Source organism: Elgaria multicarinata, chromosome 1, assembly GCF_023053635.1.
Source record: "Elgaria multicarinata webbii isolate HBS135686 ecotype San Diego chromosome 1, rElgMul1.1.pri, whole genome shotgun sequence".
NCBI lineage: Eukaryota > Metazoa > Chordata > Lepidosauria > Squamata > Anguidae > Elgaria > Elgaria multicarinata.
In genome coordinates this window covers 54,058,874-54,078,342 of record NC_086171.1, presented here as the reverse complement: position 1 = coordinate 54,078,342, position 19,469 = coordinate 54,058,874, and the positions used below count along the sequence as shown (strand labels likewise).

At 39.8% G+C, this 19,469-nt stretch overlaps 1 protein-coding gene across 1 annotated transcript in view; it reads left to right on the top strand.

Moving 5' to 3' along the window:
* KAT2B (lysine acetyltransferase 2B) overlaps window positions 1-19,469 on the top strand; it is a 46,775-nt gene that overhangs the window by 22,564 nt on the left and 4,742 nt on the right. Inside the window, exons 7-14 of the mRNA XM_063121809.1 lie at window positions 5,546-5,652; window positions 7,476-7,601; window positions 11,099-11,235; window positions 12,368-12,579; window positions 13,884-14,010; window positions 15,636-15,746; window positions 17,175-17,318; window positions 18,401-18,515. Coding sequence (XP_062977879.1) covers window positions 5,546-5,652; window positions 7,476-7,601; window positions 11,099-11,235; window positions 12,368-12,579; window positions 13,884-14,010; window positions 15,636-15,746; window positions 17,175-17,318; window positions 18,401-18,515 — 1,079 coding nt within the window. The remainder of the gene's footprint in view (window positions 1-5,545; window positions 5,653-7,475; window positions 7,602-11,098; window positions 11,236-12,367; window positions 12,580-13,883; window positions 14,011-15,635; window positions 15,747-17,174; window positions 17,319-18,400; window positions 18,516-19,469) is intronic.

Here is a 19,469-nt window from a genome sequence, read left to right as displayed (position 1 = left end):
TGAAGATGACCTTAGGGTCCGGGCAGGTACATATGGGGTACATATGAATACAGCATTTAGCAGAGACGTTGAAGCTCTTTCAGCCTGAGGGCCAGATTTGATTTCAGAGCAGCTCTCAGGGGCCACGTTCCAGTGGTGGGTGGAGCCAAAGGCAAATGGGGGCAGGGCCAAAATACCAGCATATTGTAGCTTCAAGCTCTTCTTGCCAGTAGCCAAGCCTTAAGAGCAACTTTTAGAATGGGCGGGGGGAACAAAAGCCAGGAAGGCACGCAACAATCAGTGGTTGAGGGAAAAGGGGGGCAGGGTCTTCTGGGGAACCGCGGAGGGTTGGATTGAGAACCTGGGCCTGAGGTTTATTACACCTGGCATATAGGATTGGACCCAGGGGAGCTTCCTTTACCAGAGGAAGCTGTTCTGAATCCAACTCACAGCTGTATAACACTTCACTCTTGCTAGTTATGGAGGGTGCCATCCCAAAATGTCTGCACAGCAGCACCGTAGCATTTGTCATCTGAAACACTGCATGGCCCATGAGATGCGCAACAGCTGCTGGGCACTGTTGCTTAGCCGCTGGAGCCATCTGGACAACCTTAAGTTTCAAACAGGGTGTTCTGGCTTCTGTAAACCGCCCAGAGAGCTCTGGTTATGGGGGTGGTATATAAGTGTAATAAATATAAAATAAATAAATATATATCTGTCCGATGCAAAGTTCTTCACAAATAAAACCATCAGAAGCTCTTGAAAAGACTGTGGGATGTCTGGTATCTGAACTCTAGGGCTGCAATCCTATAAATGCTTACCTGGGAGTAGGTTCCATTGAACGTAGTGAGACTTACCTTTGAGTAGACGTGGTAAAGATCATGCTGTGGGTATGTTTGGGATTTGCCAGAGCATAACTGCTAACCACAAGAACTGCACTGCAGATTTGTGAACTGTGTTATTCATTTGTTTATGTGCTATAATTACATTTGATTGTGTCTCAAGTGGAAGCCTTTTGCCATGCTATGTTGTAACTTACCCTCAGGTTATTTTATATATAAATTAATACGCTATGAAGTATTTGTGTTAAAAGCTGTAGCTTGAATAATTAAAATATATTCAGATACGTAGTTTGCAGCTTTGTTTGCCTAGGCAGAAATGGGGGATAAAATAAATTGAAATACAACACTAAAGTAGGCTAAATTCTAACTACTTAGTCATGGCTAACTTAAATCTTATTGAGTTCAGTAGGTCTCACTCTTATTATGACTAAGTCTGGATCCACCCCAATGAAAGGTAGTCCATCTTTTAGTAAGTGATATTAAATGAATCCCTTGAAATGCTTATAATCTATCCCCAGTTTAAAAATGTGTTTTAGATTTTTGTATTTATGTATTTTAATCTTTTTATTGTACATCACCTCACTGAGTGGATGAGTGATCAAAAATATTCCAAAATAAATATTTCATTGCTAAACATTGTCTTGGATGCTAAGTTTTCATTCTGTAAATGGAAGGAGCTTCCACTCATGAAGAAGAATTCCAGTCACAGAAAGAGGTTCCTCTCAGAGAAATGTTCCTTCCATCAACAGAAGCTCCTTCCATTCATGGAGCAAAGACTTGGGATCCAAGCTAGAGGATTCTGTAGTTGATTTGCAGTTAAAGTTAAGGAACTTCACAACTCAAGCTTAACTCCCCAATGCCACTACTGACTTCAGATTCTTCCTGTTCAAAGACTCAAAATGAGCCCCAAAGTTCTAAAGTCTTCACAGCTAGAATATTATAGGATGCTAGTCCAAAAGACTTGTTCGTCATCAGCTATTTAAGCAATACTGTCCTATATTGGTGTTGGGATACCTTGAAATAATAAATATATCCAAAAGGCTTGTGTCAGCTAACTCAGCTTAGTTCAACTTAATACTGACAAACAAATGCTTTAGAATGGAATAAATACATATGTACATGTAGTTAACAATATTTGTATGAGCATGTTTTACAGCATCAGTATCAGCAAGTCAAATGTTACATTCTGGAATTATTACTGTAGGTATAATTTCAAACAATGTAATTAGGGAATTCACTTGGCCTTTAACATCACTTAATGAAATGACAGGTTGTACTTTGTCATATATATTTTATGTATTTTGTTATTCAAAAGACAGCTGTAGTAATATAAGTACTTCATACTAGATTAATTTATCAGTTTGCACGATACTTTGAAGGTGGATTTTCTGTAGCATTGGTTTGCCTTTTTAGAGCTTATTCAACTGAAGATAGTGTAGTCTTATTCAATTTGGGATCCCAAGGGCTATGTGCAGACTTAGGCACCCAATGGAGCTTTTTCAGCCCCCCCTCTCTCCCAAGGCTGGGCTCTGAAGGAGGAATCAACATTTGCATGTGCAGTTGAAAAGGAAAATTGACAGTTTATAGTTGTGTGTCTTGTTGTGTAGCGTGGTGGTAGAGCCATGAAGATGTCAGTTTACATAATTGTACTGTAATAGGAGTAAGTCATTCAGGACTGCTTGCATTTCAAACACATTAGTGGAACAATAGCAAAAGGTATGTAATTACTCCCCTCACGCACACAGGGTCGCAAAGCTGCCTGGTTTAGCAAAGAACAAAATTGCTCGCCGGCAAGATGTTGCTGTTTAATCGTGACTATTTCATCATTGAAGACATTGGCAAAATAGTAGCTTTGATGAGACTAGCTAAATATATAAGATGTTGCAAGGCTCAGACACTCACGCAGAGATCTTTGGGGTGTGGGGTGGAATAGGATAAAGATAAAGTAGATGTTGATGGCTGTGTAGCGAGGTTTGCTGTTTGTAAAACTAAGGGTATGAGAGCAAACTATGGAAATAGTCCCGCTAAAGGCCCATTTATTTCATTGGGCCTGTACAGAAGACTTTTTGCTTTATTCACCATGGTTAAAGCTGTGGTTTAAGGTGTCTTGTGAATGGGGCCATTGTGAGAGTTAAGCATGCACTTTGATCTCTCCTACTGGGGATTCTCGTGCCCTCTGACCCTCTTGGGGTTCCAGTCTGGTCCTCTCGGGTGCTCCAGATGCCCATACCCCTGTTCCCCTAATGGCCTATTGTTTGGTGGTTTTCCAGCTTTTGCACATCCCCCCGAAATTCTAAAATGAAAGGCCTCTCCTAAGGTTTACTTACTGGCAATAAGAGCTTTAAGCTATAATGTTTTTGATATTTTGGCCCTGCCGTTTTTGCCCCTGGCCTCGCCCACCACTGGGACCTTTAAGCAGGAAGCATAATCTCTTCTCTAACAGCTTTCTACAAGAAGAAAAAGGTCCCCCCCCCCCCCGGCCGCAATTATATGGGAATTATGAATGAAATGCTAAACTATTTTTAGTATTTATTCTTGCTGTGACTAATGTTTTCACACTGTGGCTGCCTCCTACTAACCAAAACCGCTGGCTTCTGCTGGTGAAACTGCAGTTTAGAATTCTGAGTGAGTTCTTATTTTTCAAAGCAGCGTTAACAGAACTCCAGGAAAGGATTAAGTAGTCCTGGCTTTAAAACGGTGTGAGGGTTTCCTTATATTGCACTGGTGTCATCTTGATGAGTTAAAAGATATTTGTAAAGCCGGGACAAATATGTTGGTAGCTCCATAATATCATTCCCAAAATGTGATCCATTGCCTGGCATACTCTGTACCATCAGCATAAATGTGCAATGTTTGTTTAGATTATTAGAAAGACACAATAAATGTTATATTACTCAGGTAAGTAGCAAAGGCTGTCCAGTAACCATTACCATAAACATTGTTTGGGCTTATTGCTTTTTTTTGTCACAAATGTATTCATTGACACCATTTTTTACCTTGCTCTTCAGCTGAAAAAAGCTCCTAGAACTGCTTACAAAAATTAATATTCAGACAAGTGGGAGCTTATGACCATTGTCATGCTAAAAGAAGGTCTTGGCTATTCATCTATTTTAACTATTTCTATCCCACCTTCCAGACATGCTTCCAGCATGGATTACCTAAATTTCTGGATGTCCATAAATTGTGAAATAAAATACTTGTAAAAATAATATTGTTAGCATGACCTGGTGTTCACTTACTTGGAAGTATTGATGGATTTTACTCCTGTAAGTGTACCTAAGGGATTGCGGTCTTGGGATAAGCCTCTACTTAGCTAAGAACAATCCTAAGCATGTCTACTTGGAAGTAAATTAAAGTAAACTCAATGGGCCTTACTTCTATGTACATTTGTATAAAATTGCAGCCTAAAGCATACTTACTTGGAGTAAGTCCCATTGAAATCAATGGGACTTACAACTGAGTAGGCATGTATAGGATTGCTTCCAACTTCTGTGTACACTGGAAGGCAAAGCCGGTACTGGATTTCCCCGTATTCACTATACCTCAGATAAATAATACCTAAAACTAGGGAAGTATACAGTACAGCAGTTCTGCCAGTTTAGTGTTAATTTAGTATTAATTAAAGGAGTGATTCACCTGTAGAATGAACACAGCCAAAATGATATTGGCAAGAAGTATCAGGATGGGCTGGGCTGTCATCCCATATAGATATAGATTATATTTATGTGTATAGATAATTAAAGTATGTTTAGAGAAAGGCAATCATATTTACAGAGTTGATATCAGGTGTCTTTAGCCTCTCTGTGTATATAGTTTCAGACTGAGAACTTTGGTCTATCATTCCTACCCAAGAATGCCCATTAGCTTGGGGTTATTTCTAGGGTGACCATATGAAAAGGAGGACAGGGCTCCTGTATCTTTAACAGTTGTATTGAAAAGGAAATTTCAGCAGGTGTCATTTGTATATATGGGGAACCTGGTGAAATTTCCTCTTCATCACAACAGTTAAAGCTGCAGGTACACTGCCCTCTTTTAAATCTGGTCACTCTAGTATAGCTCCTGCAGCTTTAACAGTTGTGATGAAGAGGAAATTTCACTAGGTTCTCCATATATACAAATGACACCTGCTGAAATTCCCTTTTCAATACAACTGTTAAAAATACAGGAGCCCTGTCCTCCTTTTCATATGGTCACCCTATTATTTCCATCATAGCACAGTATTTGTCTAGAAGCATAGAAAAAGGATAGATTAGGTGTCTTCTCTTTGAGGGAAGACAGAGAGGTCCAACTCAAGAGAGGAAGGTACAACTTCAGAACCCTCCTTCCAGCCCCTGCTGAAAATTCTTCAGCCCTTACTTCTCCAACTTTGGAGAGGGGAAAAGGGGGGCCAGATTGCTGGGCAGTCCCTAGGCATGCCTCCTAGTCCCCAGACATGCCCCAACATGGAGAATAGTTACACCAACATTGGTGCTGGCGTAAATTAATTCCTTCCCTTTGCTTGCAATAGAATATGTCAGTGAATGATGTCATATCAGTTCAGAATTCATTTCTCTCAATTTTTTTTAAAATGTTTTAATACTAAAAATTTGTAACCTGGCCATTTTGCTATTGAATTTGCTCCTGTTTTGATATTTGTCCAAAATTATCACTATAATGGAACAAGACATATTTCTCTTGGGATTTGAGGCTCCATATATTAACATTGCTTTAATTTCTGTGTTAAGATTCCTGTCCATGCTGGAGGAAGAGGTGTATAGTCAAAGTTCTCCTATCTGGGATCCAGATTTCATAGCATCTTCTTCTCGAAGTGCTCAGCTAGGCATCCAGACAGGTAATTGTAGTGTAATGTATGGCAGAACGAGGGCCAAACTAGACATGATGCAATTAACGTGCACATTTGGGATAACTCTCTTCCTGCTCTGGACTCACAAAAATGCTATTTGCATCTCAAAGGAAGCCTCCATTGCCACCAATGGAGGCTTCCCTTGAGCTGCAAATGGCAGCTTTACAGCTACGATTTTTTTAGCAGGACCATGGCAGGGGAAGCGTTAGACTCTCACTCCCCAAAGTATCCAGGGTGCTCAAGCTTCCACATATTGTGATCCTAACAGGATAAATAAAAGGCCAGTTTTGCACCACACATAAATAATGTTCTCCTAAATTACAACTGAACATTATTTATCCAGGCCTCTCCACTTGTGATTCTTTGCTAATTGCTGTTATTGTGTCTGCACAAAATATTGTAGCTAATGTATTGGTTCTTGTTCAGTAACACTCAGACAGGAGAATGTGTAACTAGATTTATATATACAACTTTTGTTTAGAAGTGGAGGAACAGATTCCAGTGAACTTAAAAAGCGCAGCTGTAAGCTTGACAGACTGCTGGAAACAAGTATCGCAACTAAGTTTAAATAAATTAGCAAGCATCTGGTAATAATAACAGTTAATGACTCTTAACATTTATATAGAGGTTTTCCCTCTAAGAGCTCAAAGCACTATACATACATAACCTCAGTAATTCTTCACAGCTGATATTTTAGACCTCTATGTTTCACTTGTCTACAAGTGATTCTTAATCTAATATTTGGATTGTACTCAGGTTAGATAAAGCTGAGACACTGCTTTTGAATTGGAGTGCCTTAAACAAATAGTGGAGTCCAAAGGTTTCATCTGAGATGGGCAACTTGTGGTCCTCTAGGTGTTTTGGCCTACAACTCCTATCAGCCCTAGCCAGTGTAGCCAATGATAAGGGATGCCAGGAGTTGTAGGCCAAAACATCTGGACGGTGACAAGTTGCCCTCCCCTGGTTTAGATTAGAACATGGCCATTTCTAAACTGGGTGGGATGGATGAAGTACAGTGTTATCCACTAAATCAGTGTTCCCCAACCCTGCACCCTCCAGATGTGCTGGAATATCACTCCTAGCATCCCCCAGCCAGTCTGGTCATGCTGGTTGGGGGTGATGGGAGTTGTAGTCCACCACATTTGGAAGGTGCTGGGTTGGAGAAGGCTGCACTAAATACATTTACTAGAGCTGGTTGGAGAATCCAGCATCAAGGGCATGTTCACAGGGTCCTATGAGCCCACATTTAATCAGGAGTGCTGATGGGTTTGGCATGGGTTGGTTTTTCTGATGCTGCCTTCTGAGCCAGCTGGACCCATGGTCTGACTCTGCTTAAGGCAGTCTTTTAAGGAATACAGGAAGCCAGACCATGAGTCCATCTACTCCAGTTTGGTTGTAACTGTCTGGAAGCAGCTCTCCAGAATTTCAGGCAAGTGTTTTTCCAGCCCTACTCAGAGATGCCGGGGAAATTGAACCTGGTACCTTCTGCATACAGAGCAGGGACCCTACCACTGAGCCACAGCCCCATCCCTTTTCTTGGGAGGGGCCACAGCAAAGCACATGTTTTGTGTGAAGGGTTTTCCTGCTTTAAATCTTGGTATTTCTGGTTAACAATCTCAGCTAGAACAACTGGGAATGACTTTGTCTGAGACTTGACTTGAGAAGGGCTGCTGGTTGGGGGTTAGGAGGTATTGGGCTAGATAGGCCATTGGTTAGGATTGAGACCACCTCTTATTCCACATTTGGATGATTGTTGAAAGCATAATTCTTCAAAAGCATTTCAACCTTGTTTTCTTTCTACGTGATTGTAGTCATTAGCCGTCCTCCTGTGGTGAGGTCTGTTTCATACAGTGCGAGTCCCTCATCTCTAGATCAACCCAGTGGAGGAAGCATGAGTCCTGCTTGCAAGGTTGCTTCTGGCCTGGACCCAAACTTAGGTAACGAAAAGAACAGTTAATGTTTACCTTTCAGTTGTTGTTGCTTGCTTTTAATTAGCATGGGCTCAAGCTGCAAAGCTGAGCAAGTCCCGTTGAAGTGCATGGTGGCTGAGCAAGAGTAGAGCTGTGGATAGTGCACCATATGGCTATGTTATGCTGTGGAAAGATGCTAGCCAGTGAGTTGGATCCAGAGCTAGTCACTCTTAGAGGAGGCCCATTGATTTAGTCAAGACCCCTTGATTTCAGTGAGCCTACTCCAAAATATTACTAAATCTGGATCCAGTGCATTGGCAGTTGTTCATTATTTCTGCTCAGTGTTATTTAGAGGGCTTAATTTGACCCGGGGGTGACTTGAACTCAGCTTTGGAACTCAGTTTCTTGGCCCAGGTTCAGGTCTTGAACATGTCAAGTAATGAAGTGACTGTAACTAAAGCATTTCCCCCTCAACGGTTACTAACCTGAACCATCCCCATAAATTGGGAATCAGGGATAAAGGCACGTAGGACAAAGGAGAGGAGACCCTTCCCAGTTCAGGCAAACTTGAGCTCTAGAACTTCTGACTGAAGAATACTACCCTAATTATACTGACTAGGAGGTATAAGCCATTGAACACAGCAGAGCTACGATTGGGCTGTAACATTTCAATTTTATTTATTATTACATTTATATACTGCCCCATAGCTGAAGCTCTTTGGGTGGTTTACAAAAGTTAAAAACAGTGACATTAAAAACAAATATACAAAAATTTAAAAGCATAAAAACAGCAATATCATTTAAAACAACTATTCTGGAGTTACCGTATTTCTTCGATTCTAAGACGCCATCGATTGTAAGACGCACACTAATTTCAGTACCACCAACAGAAAAAAAGCTTTGATTCTAAGAAATAATAAATGCACCTGTGATTCTAAGACTCACCCTGTTTTTAGAGATGTTTATATGGGAGGGGGAAAAGTGTGTCTTAGAATCGAAGAAATACGGTAGTTAAAAAAAATCAGCATATGTTTTAACTGCCCGGGAGAAGAGAAAAATCTTAACCTGGCGCTGAAAGGATAACAATGTTGGCACCAGGTGAGCCTCGTTGAGGAGATCATTCCATAATTGGGGGGCCACCACTGAAAAGGCCCTCTCCCTTGTTGCCATCCTCCGAGCTTTCCTAATTGAAATTGTCCCCAAGGGGAAACAGTAACCTGTGCTTCTCAAAGTGATCTGGCTATGAGTATCTAGTTTCACATGTCTCCCATTAGCACTGACCCATGGTAAAACCCTAGTGCAGGCAAGGCCATAAGTCTGCATTTTCTCTGACCTGAGGGCGAAAAAAACACCTAAAAGAACAACAGTGCTTGGACTAGATGTCCTGCCCAATTCATATTTGAAGCCCATGTTGTGTTCAAGTGGTAACTACGGAAATTCTAGCTATTCTAAAAACGATGGCTCTGAGCTGACAAAGCTTTTTTCCCTTCAAGTTATTTGATTCTACAACACTCACCTCCCCCCTCCAGCAATTAATGAGGCAAGTCAAAATACAGTTATTTTTAGCTTATCCTGGGCCTAAAGTGCCAAGCTGTCTCCCTGCAGCTTTTAATGCCATATGTGCAAAATGTTCTACAATGAAAGCTTAGCTGCCAGATTTGTTGATTCATGAGCCAGAAGAGACATCTATCTTATCTACTCAATGCAGCCTTATAGCGATATCTTTTCCCCAGCATGATCCAATATAGCTTGGTGGGTCAGGGCAGCATGAAGAGGCATTTCAATGTAAAAAAAACAGTGCAAGGGGTCTGTGTTAAGGGCCCCCTCTTTTCCCCACTCCGATCGTCTAGCTCAGCAGCTGCCCATGTGACCAAACCAATTTTTGAAAAAGAAAGCTGAAAAAAGAATTTCAGAACTACACATAGTTCTGCTCTTAGCTTCACTGATGACACGGGGGAGCAAAGCAGCCAAACGCTAAGGTAATTCTAAGGTCAATAAGCAACCTTTGTTAATCTACGATGTGTATGAATTGTCCACACACCATGGGACTTGCACCTTGTTGGTGCAAGCTAGTTTTGGAGCATTTTGATGGAAAGTGATTATCAATGCCAGGATGTTCATGAACACTACTTTTTGACTGGTCACTGCAGTTATTTTATAGTCAGCTAAATTTTAATATAATTATCATTATTATTATTATTATTATTATTATTATTATTTATTTATTTATATAGCACCATCAATGTACATGGTGCTGTACAGAGTAAAACAGTAAATAGCAAGGCCCTGCCGCATAGGCTTACAATCTAATAAAATCATAGTAAAACAATAAGGAGGGGAAGAGAATGCCAACAGGCACAGGGTAGGGTAAGCAGGCACAGGGTAGGGTAAAACTAACAGTATAAAGTCCGCACAACATCAAGTTTTAAAAGCTTTAGGAAAAAGAAAAGTTTTTAGCTGAGCTTTAAAAGCTGCGGTTGAACTTGTAGTTCTCAAATGTTCTGGAAGAGCATTCCAGGCGTAAGGGGCAGCAGAAGAAAATGGACGAAGCCGAGCAAGGGAAGTAGAGGCCCTTGGGCAGGCAAGAAACATGGCATCAGAGGAGCGAAGAGCACGAGCGGGGCAATAGTGTGAGATGAGAGAGGAGAGATAGGCAGGAGCACTGTCTGTCTTCCTTGCATTTCATTCCCCTCCGGCCTAACTGCTGACATTCTTTTTCTTCCTACACCCATGTCTATCTGCCAACTCAAGATGACATTCCCGTGCCTCTGATGAAGTGGGGTCTGGTTCATGAAAGACTGAATTTATTAGTCTTGAAGGTCCTGCAAGATTCTTTGTTGCCACTCTAATCACAGACTCTTGTTGTTCAACGCTATGTGCTAATTTTGCCTTTTAATTTACGTTATATAACAAGGGGAGGAGTGCCTCTATATCATGAATTAAAAAGCACAATTTTAACATATGGATACCTTTCCAGCTTACAGAGGTCTTTCGTTTCATGGTTTGGGCTTCTTTCAAAGCTCTTTAAAGATGGCATAGATCTTTTCATTATGTAGATCTTGAAACAATAGCTCCCATTTTAGGGACATTTTCTCCTGGTGTGTAGAAACTGGTTTGAATATCTAGGCTACACCTAGGAAAAGCTTCTGTGTCCATGACTTTAACCATTCATGTTTACCAGTAGCTTGTCTTCGTTTTCCTTTGCAATACTGCAAGGTGACTTCAAGAGTGCTTGCTGATGGAGTAGAGACAAATCATGTATTGTGGGCTGATCCATGGTAAGATGGCATCACAACATTGTAGATGACTCATAAGAAACAGTCATTATTTAAGCTCATTGTGTTGTATTGCTCAACAAACTGCAATTTTCCAGAACTATGAGTAACATCATTTGATTCCGCCCCCCCCCCCCCCCATTCTGATAACTTTGAATAACTGCCTGTTGAGAGAATTTATATTTTGGTAGTGACCACTCCTTTAATTGTCATACTTTTTTTTTCATTTGCTGTGGTTTCATTACCCAGGAGAGAAGAGAAAAATTATTGAGTCTTATTCCGTGGAAGATGCTAAGAAGCCAAGAGTTGTAGGAGATATTCCTATTGAACTAATCAATGAAGTGATGTCAACCATTACAGATCCAGCTGCAATGCTTGGTCCAGAGGTGAGAAATGTTGCTTTGGCAACAATATTCATCTCAGTCTTGAATATGGCAAATTAACTTTATTAGCTACAGATTGCCAGTAGGTTTAGCGTCATACCTAGGTTATGTTTTTAGTTCAAGTGATTTGCAATATTTTTCTCAGCTGAAGGTCACAACTCAATATGATACTTGATACTGCCTGCAAAATTGAACGTATGAAGCCATTGGCCTATTCAATCCAATATTTTCTGTTTGACTAATAGCAGCTTTTCAGGGTGTTGGCAGACATCTTTCCTATCACCTGATTGATCTTTTTTGTAATTGGAGATGCCAAAGAGTGAAACTAGAAGTGGAGGAGAGGAATGTGTGAGTTGGGCACTTAGGAACATGGAAGCTGCCTTATATTGATTGAGGCCATTGGTCCCTGTAACTCAGTATTGTCGACACTGACTGGCCGCAGCTCCGCAAAACCAGGGCCCTTCCCCAGGCCTATCTGGAGATGATGTGGATTGAACCTGGGACCTTCTGCATGCAAAGCATGTGCTTTAGCACTGTGCTGTAGCCCCCTTTGGCCTGCCAGCTACAGTTCTTGTTTGAGTTCTCAAACAAGGTACAACGTGGATTGCCCTGTTTGCTTTCTCCATGCTTCGATCATCTATTTTGTGCTGTTACATGCCAGGGTTGATACCAAGCAGCCAAATGTTGCTCTATCAAATGCAAAACATACAGTTGACAGGTAGCTGTAACACTCAGTCAAGTTATGATGCACCTAATTTTAATTGAGTGCTTTTCTTGCTTCCTAAATGAAAGTTACAATTATCTTGATATTTTCTTCCTTGTGAATATGGGCTTCTTTCATACTGAGGATTTTTAAAAGAAATACACATTTAGGGGCATCTACAAAAAATATTGCTTGCAGCAAAAGTTAACTCTGGCTTCTCTGGGCTTCTCATAAAACCTATTAAGAATTTGGTCTGAATTGCTTTATACTTCTAAAAGTCTTAGCCAGTTGCTAAGGAGCTATCCTAAACACGCTTGGAAGGGTGGGTTTGGGATCGATTTCCACGTTTGTGTGCTGAACCTAAGTGGAAACAAAGTAATAAATACTCTCAAATGTATGCTGAACCTATTTCCACACTTTTCTTTCATGAAGCAGGCAAATTTTCTATCTGCACACTCAGCCCGGGATGAAGCAGCCAGGCTGGAGGAACGCAGGGGAGTGATTGAGTTTCATGTTGTTGGAAATTCCCTTAATCAAAAGCCAAATAAGAAAATTATGATATGGCTGGTTGGCTTACAGAACGTATTCTCACATCAGCTACCCAGAATGCCAAAAGAGTATATTACTCGTCTAGTCTTTGATCCGTGAGTATCTTCTTTTTTCCCATGGGAAAGATAGAACAAGAAAGGTGATATTGATTGAACTAGTTTGTAGAAACTGAAAGCAAGTTTTAAAACTATACATGATGCATGGATTCAATATTCAATGAAGGAACAACAACAGATGATGAAAAATGAAGGATGGCCAGACAGTTCTCAACTTGACTGAGAATTTTCTATTTTGATTTAAGATAGAATGAAATGTGTAGGAAATGAGCTTGATACATCAGCTGGCTGATGCCAACATCAAAAAAATCTATTTTGGACTACTACAATTTAAATAATGGGATGCTATCCAATTGGTGTCTCTCTGCTGATGGAAGGGATCCATCAGAGGAAAGGGGAGGGGACAATTTTTGAATGATTCCCTGCTCCAGAGAGTTGGGGACCCTTCAAAATATGTGGTGCAAGGAGATGCAGAAGGGAGAGGGAATTGTGGAAAATCACTCCCCCCCACCCGTTCCATTGACAGATGCCTTCCGTCAGTAGAGGTATACCAACTTGATACCACCTATGGTTCTCCAACATAAAATAAAAATGTCTACCATACTGTTCTTGGAAAGCCTGTGTCTCTCCACTTAATATCACCAATACCTGTTTAGTTTTGAATGAAATACCATCACCATACTTGGGTGTCAAAGCACAGCCCTTCTACTGTTCTCCTTTTAAAAAATATAAATATTTTAAAACAGGAATGAATGAGTCACATCCCCTCATCACCTTAAATGCCCTAAGGTATCTCTTAACAGGTAAAGGGGAGCAAAGAAACAGAGCAGAAGCTTGCCTCACATGGCTTAAAATGATTTCCCAACTGATACATGATCAAAATAATTTTTTGTGCAGTGATGACTAATTATTAACGTTTTTTTATTTATCTCAGCAAGAACACAAATGTTACAAATGTTAAAGGGTAATTTAGTGTTGGAAATTTATTCAATAAAGATATTCCATCTTGAAGAAATGAATAATTCAATATAATCTTGAAACCAATTTATTATAAGATGAGGCATTCAGATACATATTTGAAAGGGGGCTTAGAAAATTCAGTCAAAACATCCTATGTTAAAAAACGGACCCAATTTTCTGGGCGGCTTCTCATTTAAAAAAGTTCTATCAATGTCTGATGAAATATTTGGTTAAAAAGTTGTAAATTTATTGTCCGTGTAGAACAAAACAGATCTATGCATAGAATGTGTTTAATTTATTACTGCTATGGCTACAGAAGCACCTGTGATGTATGCGTTGCTCATATTGTGAAATAAAATGGACATAAATGTGTATAACTACAGGAAACACAAGACTCTTGCATTAATAAAAGATGGCCGTGTGATTGGTGGTATTTGCTTCCGGATGTTCCCTTCTCAAGGATTTACAGAAATTGTTTTCTGTGCTGTGACTTCTAATGAACAAGTCAAGGTAAAGGCAACATTGGGGCAATTTAAGACATGTACTGGGTTCACGCAACACGATAACCAATGGTAGTTTAAATAGTCAGTGATTGGTTATTTAACCCACCGTGGGTTATCATGTTGGAGGAGGGAGCTTTTTAACCAACGTTTGGTTATTTGGCTGAAATAGCCAACTCAAATAAGCAATGCTGTACAGAGTTGGCTATTTGAACCACCATTGGTGATTGTGTTGTGTGGAGGGCACCACTGGTTATTTCATCAGTCTCAGAGTTGCAAGGCAAGAGCGGTCAAAGCGGTGGCTGCTGCTCCAGTCCAGCTGGCAGGATAGATTTTCTGCAGCAGTGGCTGATGGGATACTAACGGGAGGACTGAGGGGGGAGAGAATGCAGGGGATGAGTGAGTCAACTCAGCGTGGACTAACAGTCAATTCAACGCTGATCCTAATCCACACCATAGTTGATTATTATCAGTGTGGGGAGTACCCCCTAGATAAACTACTGTTGTATTGATTATTACCCCACCATTGACTATTGTATTGTCTGAACGCAGCCATGGAGTCATTCTATTAAATGCAAGCATAACTGGATTTTGTAGGGGCCTATCTCATCGGATTAGAACACAGCCTTTCCCCTCAGCTCGATCCAATGGAGACAAGCTTGCTTCCACAGCTCAAATTATATGTCCCTGGATGCGGAAATAAATTCTGGCTGTTGCAGCTGTAGAAAGATTGTTAAAAATGTGTGTTAAAAATTGCTTATTAAAAGTAATGTGTGTTACATTTTTCTCTTTTTCATCATGTCATTCTCATAAGTATAGCCTGTTTCTCAAAAGAGCCAAAACTGACGAATACACATGTGTCTGAGTGGCATTCCACAAACCGCATAGGGGAAACTGAGCGTTCTGTCTCAGTTAATAGAGCATCTATGGCAATCTTTACCTTATTTCCAGCTCAGTCCCAGTGGAGATTACAAGAGGATAGAAATGTGGGGAAAGGTGTTAGGCAGGAAAATAACAGTGCACAATTAGATTTTTTATTTCATCTTTGCTAATCTTAGCCGATATATTCCTGGTCTAAAAACTGCTTTAAATAGGACATCTATTACAGACGGGATGTGTGTGGGAATCATAATATGAGCTGCAAAGCTGGGAAATCCCTAGCTGAAATCTCACTTGAGCCATGAAATTGCTAAGTGGCCTTAAGCAAGTTAGTGTTCTCAGCCTCCCCTCTAATATTGGGATAATAATACTGCTTCTTTTATTGAGATGGTGAAACAATTACTGAAATATTGTATATGTTACACTTTGAACACTCAGGAAATCGTCTTATTCAATTAGGGATCCAAAGGGCTGTGAGCAGACTTAGGCACCCCAATAGAGCTTTTACAGCCCCCCCTTCTGCAAGACTGGGCTCTGAAAGAGGAATCAACATTTGCATGTGCAGTTGAAAAGGAAAATTGGCAGTCCCTCTCTCTGCCAGCAGAAATCTTTTCCATTCTCATATAGGGCTCTTGGGGTCTCAGCTTATTTCTTTGCTTGAAATGTTTTTTCCCTCCAGTTTTTAAAATATGTGCTTCTGGGTTTTAGTGCTCTGCATTCCTCTGAAGATAAACTGTCCTAACCATTTTTATGCAGGGTTATGGAACTCACCTAATGAATCATCTGAAAGAGTATCACATTAAGCATAATATTCTCAACTTTCTTACATATGCAGATGAATATGCAATTGGCTACTTCAAGAAACAAGTAAGTAATCCACAGTGGTCTGTGCAAGGAACTGAAATTTTAATGATTGTTGTCAAATGTGGGGAAATTTAAGTGGTTGCTCATCAAAGATTTAAGGAAAAACAGTCATTATCCCTTGACTCTGAAGAGTATTATTTCTAAACCCAAGCTTTGGCTGATTCTTTGTGGTGACATATTATTCCAGTGCTGTGTTTTCTAATAGGTTCCGCCCCCCACATGAGATTCCACCATAGTGCATGACACAGTGACCCTGTTGAGACAACATGCTAAGCCACAGCGGTTAAGCATTTTGAGTTAAACATTATGGCTTAGTGTGTTGTGTGAACCATTTCTAACCATGGTGGCTACTTAACCACGGTTTAAAAACACTTACTAACCATTTTGCCATTGCTTTACATCGTTTTAAATTTAGCATTAAATAGTTTTAATTTAATTTGTTTGTTACTTCTTTGCAAATCACCTTGTGAACATTTTTGTTAGAAGGCAGTCTAGAAATACTGTTAAGAAATTTTCCTAGGAGACAGACAGAAGTGCTGTTAATTAGGTGCAGTTCTTTGAAAGAAGTTTCCCAAAAATATTTTTAGATTTACAGTGCAATCCAATTGTTTAGAGGTAAATCCCATTGAGTTGAATGGGACTTACTTCCAAGTAATGGTTTATAAGATTATAGGTAATAATGCCAACAAATGGAAACTTACCAAAATTTGTGGGGATTTTAAGTTTTTGAAATAGGTACTATATTGGCCATTTCCCACCTGTAGTGGAACAGATGACCTATTCCCAATGTTCCCTGTTGAAATAGCACTGTTGCCCCTTTGAAGAAATTTGGTAGGTGAAATCGCTCTCCTTCTGTGTAAGGAGTAGTCACATGCTCTAATTCTTTAAAGCAGCAATGCTACTTTCAAGGATTTGCTGCTTTCAAGGAGATCCTATTTCAAAAGAACAAGGTGAAGAGAAGATAGCTGAGTCAGTGATGAAGCTGTCTCTTGGCTTTTGATTGTACAGGTTGCCTGCCTGCCTTGCCTTGTAGATCTAACCCAACAGCAGCTGTAGTATCCACCATGCTATTGATGCTTCATTATAGTGAATTGTTTATCTGAACATCTGCCGTGTGGTTTTTTTTGTTTTCTGAGTAGCACCTATCTTAAGCATAAATATGAACTGCAGGATGATTTTGAAAAATTGATGTAGATGTAAGCTGTATTGTAAGAGGTATTGTGGTGTAGTCTGATTGTAGGTGTGTGTTTAATTCAAAAATATGTAGGTTGAATTGTAGATTAATCTGGGCCAGTCTGGTCGTAGAATTTCGGCTGCAAAGCACATGAAGGAAAAGGTCACTAATGCATCCACGAAAATCAGAATGGTTTTGTTAGAAGGCTGCTAGAAAGCAAAGGAACCAATGGAGTGCATTGACTCTTGTTTCCTTAGGGTTTTTCAAAAGATATTAAAGTACCAAAAGCAAAATACGTTGGCTATATCAAGGATTATGAAGGAGCAACTTTAATGGGATGTGAATTAAATCCAAGGATACCATACACTGAATTTTCAGTCATCATTAAGAAACAGAAAGAGGTAAAAAGTGATCTTGTATATTAATCATATGTCTATAGTAAAATGCTAATTCACTGGTATTTGCAAGTATTTCTCAGAAATAAGGTTTATTATTACATAAATCGAATAGAATCAGTTCTTCTGTGTAGCTTTGGGAAACAGCAATTACTGTTATGGATCTGGAACAGTGATGACAACTTCTGAAGTATTAATTTGTCACACAAATATAGATGCTTTCGCTCATTATATTACAAGCCAGCCAATGAACGTTCCACATAGTTTTATAAAGGTCCCTTTGTCTAATCTGCAATCTGATTGTAAATCATTCTTGACACTAATAAGAGAAAAGTTTATGGATTTGGTTCATGCAATCCTACACATGCCTACTCAAAACTTACTCCCAGGTAAATGTGTACAACATTGCATCTTGAGTAACCTAATCCAGCAGTACATCAAGTGATCTTTAACGGAGGAGGGAGCTTCAAATGGAGAGCTTCCTTTCCCATTGTGTGGCAGCCCATACACATTAATATCACACATAGCAACTGCATCAGGGAAATGGGCACTGAATTGGAAGCAGTGTTTAAAATAGAAGCCTTCACTTCTCCTTTTCATCCAATGAATTAACATGTCACGTTCAATAGGTCTTGGGTAAGTAGAAAGCTGCACATTTGCATATTATGTGTGAAGAAGGCTTTTTACATACATAGATCTATCAGGTGCCTGAGTACAATCATCTAAAGACTGACCATGCAGAGATCATGACTTCAGCATCAAGTTGGCCTTCCCCCCACTACTTCCACCCCCTGGCTTTTTATAACATCTTGCCTGAAGAAGAGATCTGAGGATCTCAAAAGCTTTCACATTTTGTGACCTTCAAATTGGCTTAATAAAGGTATTATACTAATATGGATTTTATGTGTCTGTTTCTGACCATACGTTTCATACCTTTATGCTAAAGGCTCACAGTCTACTCAAAACAGCACCGTCCTATGCATGTCTACTCTGAAGTAAACTCCATTCAGTTCAGTGGGGCTTACTCCCACATAAGTGGGTATAGATTGCATTTTAAAATCATAATTTCTGTGCTGCTTTTGTTACAGATTATTAAAAAGTTGATTGAAAGGAAGCAAGCTCAGATTCGGAAGGTTTATCCTGGTCTTTCTTGCTTTAAAGATGGAGTACGACAGATCCCCATAGAAAGTATTCCTGGAATTAGTATGTACCATCTTCTATCAATTACTGTTGGGTTAGATTTTAAAAAATGCTCTTACCACTTTTAAGTATTTTTAGGGTGCATGTTTAGACAGAAAAAGCCCTACATCTCCCATGCTGGTTGGGGAATGCTAGTTGTAGGACTACTTTTCTCTCTCTAAAACTGCATAGGATCAAACCCCCTTAATGGTTTAGTTTAATTTTAAGAGATTGGATTTTCTTCTATTGAAGTGATGTGTGCTTCTAACTTATTCATAATTTTTATATCACTTTACTAAAAAATGCACAAAATAATTTTGTAGCTACAGGCACCTTTCATGTACCTGAACCGCCCAGAGTGCTCCGGCTATTGGGCGGTATAGAAATGTAATTAATAAATAAATAAAAATAAATAAATGGCTTACAGTATAATATGTGCTTTCTGACTGTTTCACATTCCACTATCCAAAGCACAGATTTTTTCAATGCGATCCAAAGTATGTTTTCTTAGAAGTATGTCCCCACAGAGCTCATTGGAACCCAGTAAAGATACATAGGATTGCTGTCAGACTACCTGATCGTATGCACATAGCAACATTCAAAATTATGCAACGAGACATCTGCTTGTGCAGCACCCCATATTCCCCACTTTAGCCCAGTGCCTCTCCCCCACCCAGCTTCTTCTGGGGAACTTAGGAGAAAAGGCCTAAAAAACCCAGGGGCTGCAACAGAAGGGTCATCAAAATTCAATGGGGCTGCATCGTGAGAAGAATTTGCTGCTGAAATTCAGTGGGGTGACAGCCAAGACACACAGATTTTCCTTTAGAACAAGAAGTCCAGGGGACATGAACCCTGTTTTAAAACAAAATTATTTATTATTTATTTATTTAAAACATTTGTATCCTGCCCTATATCATTAAGATGGAGAATTCCGGGTGTACGGATTTGCTTTAAAACAAGATGCATGCTCCCTGTGTG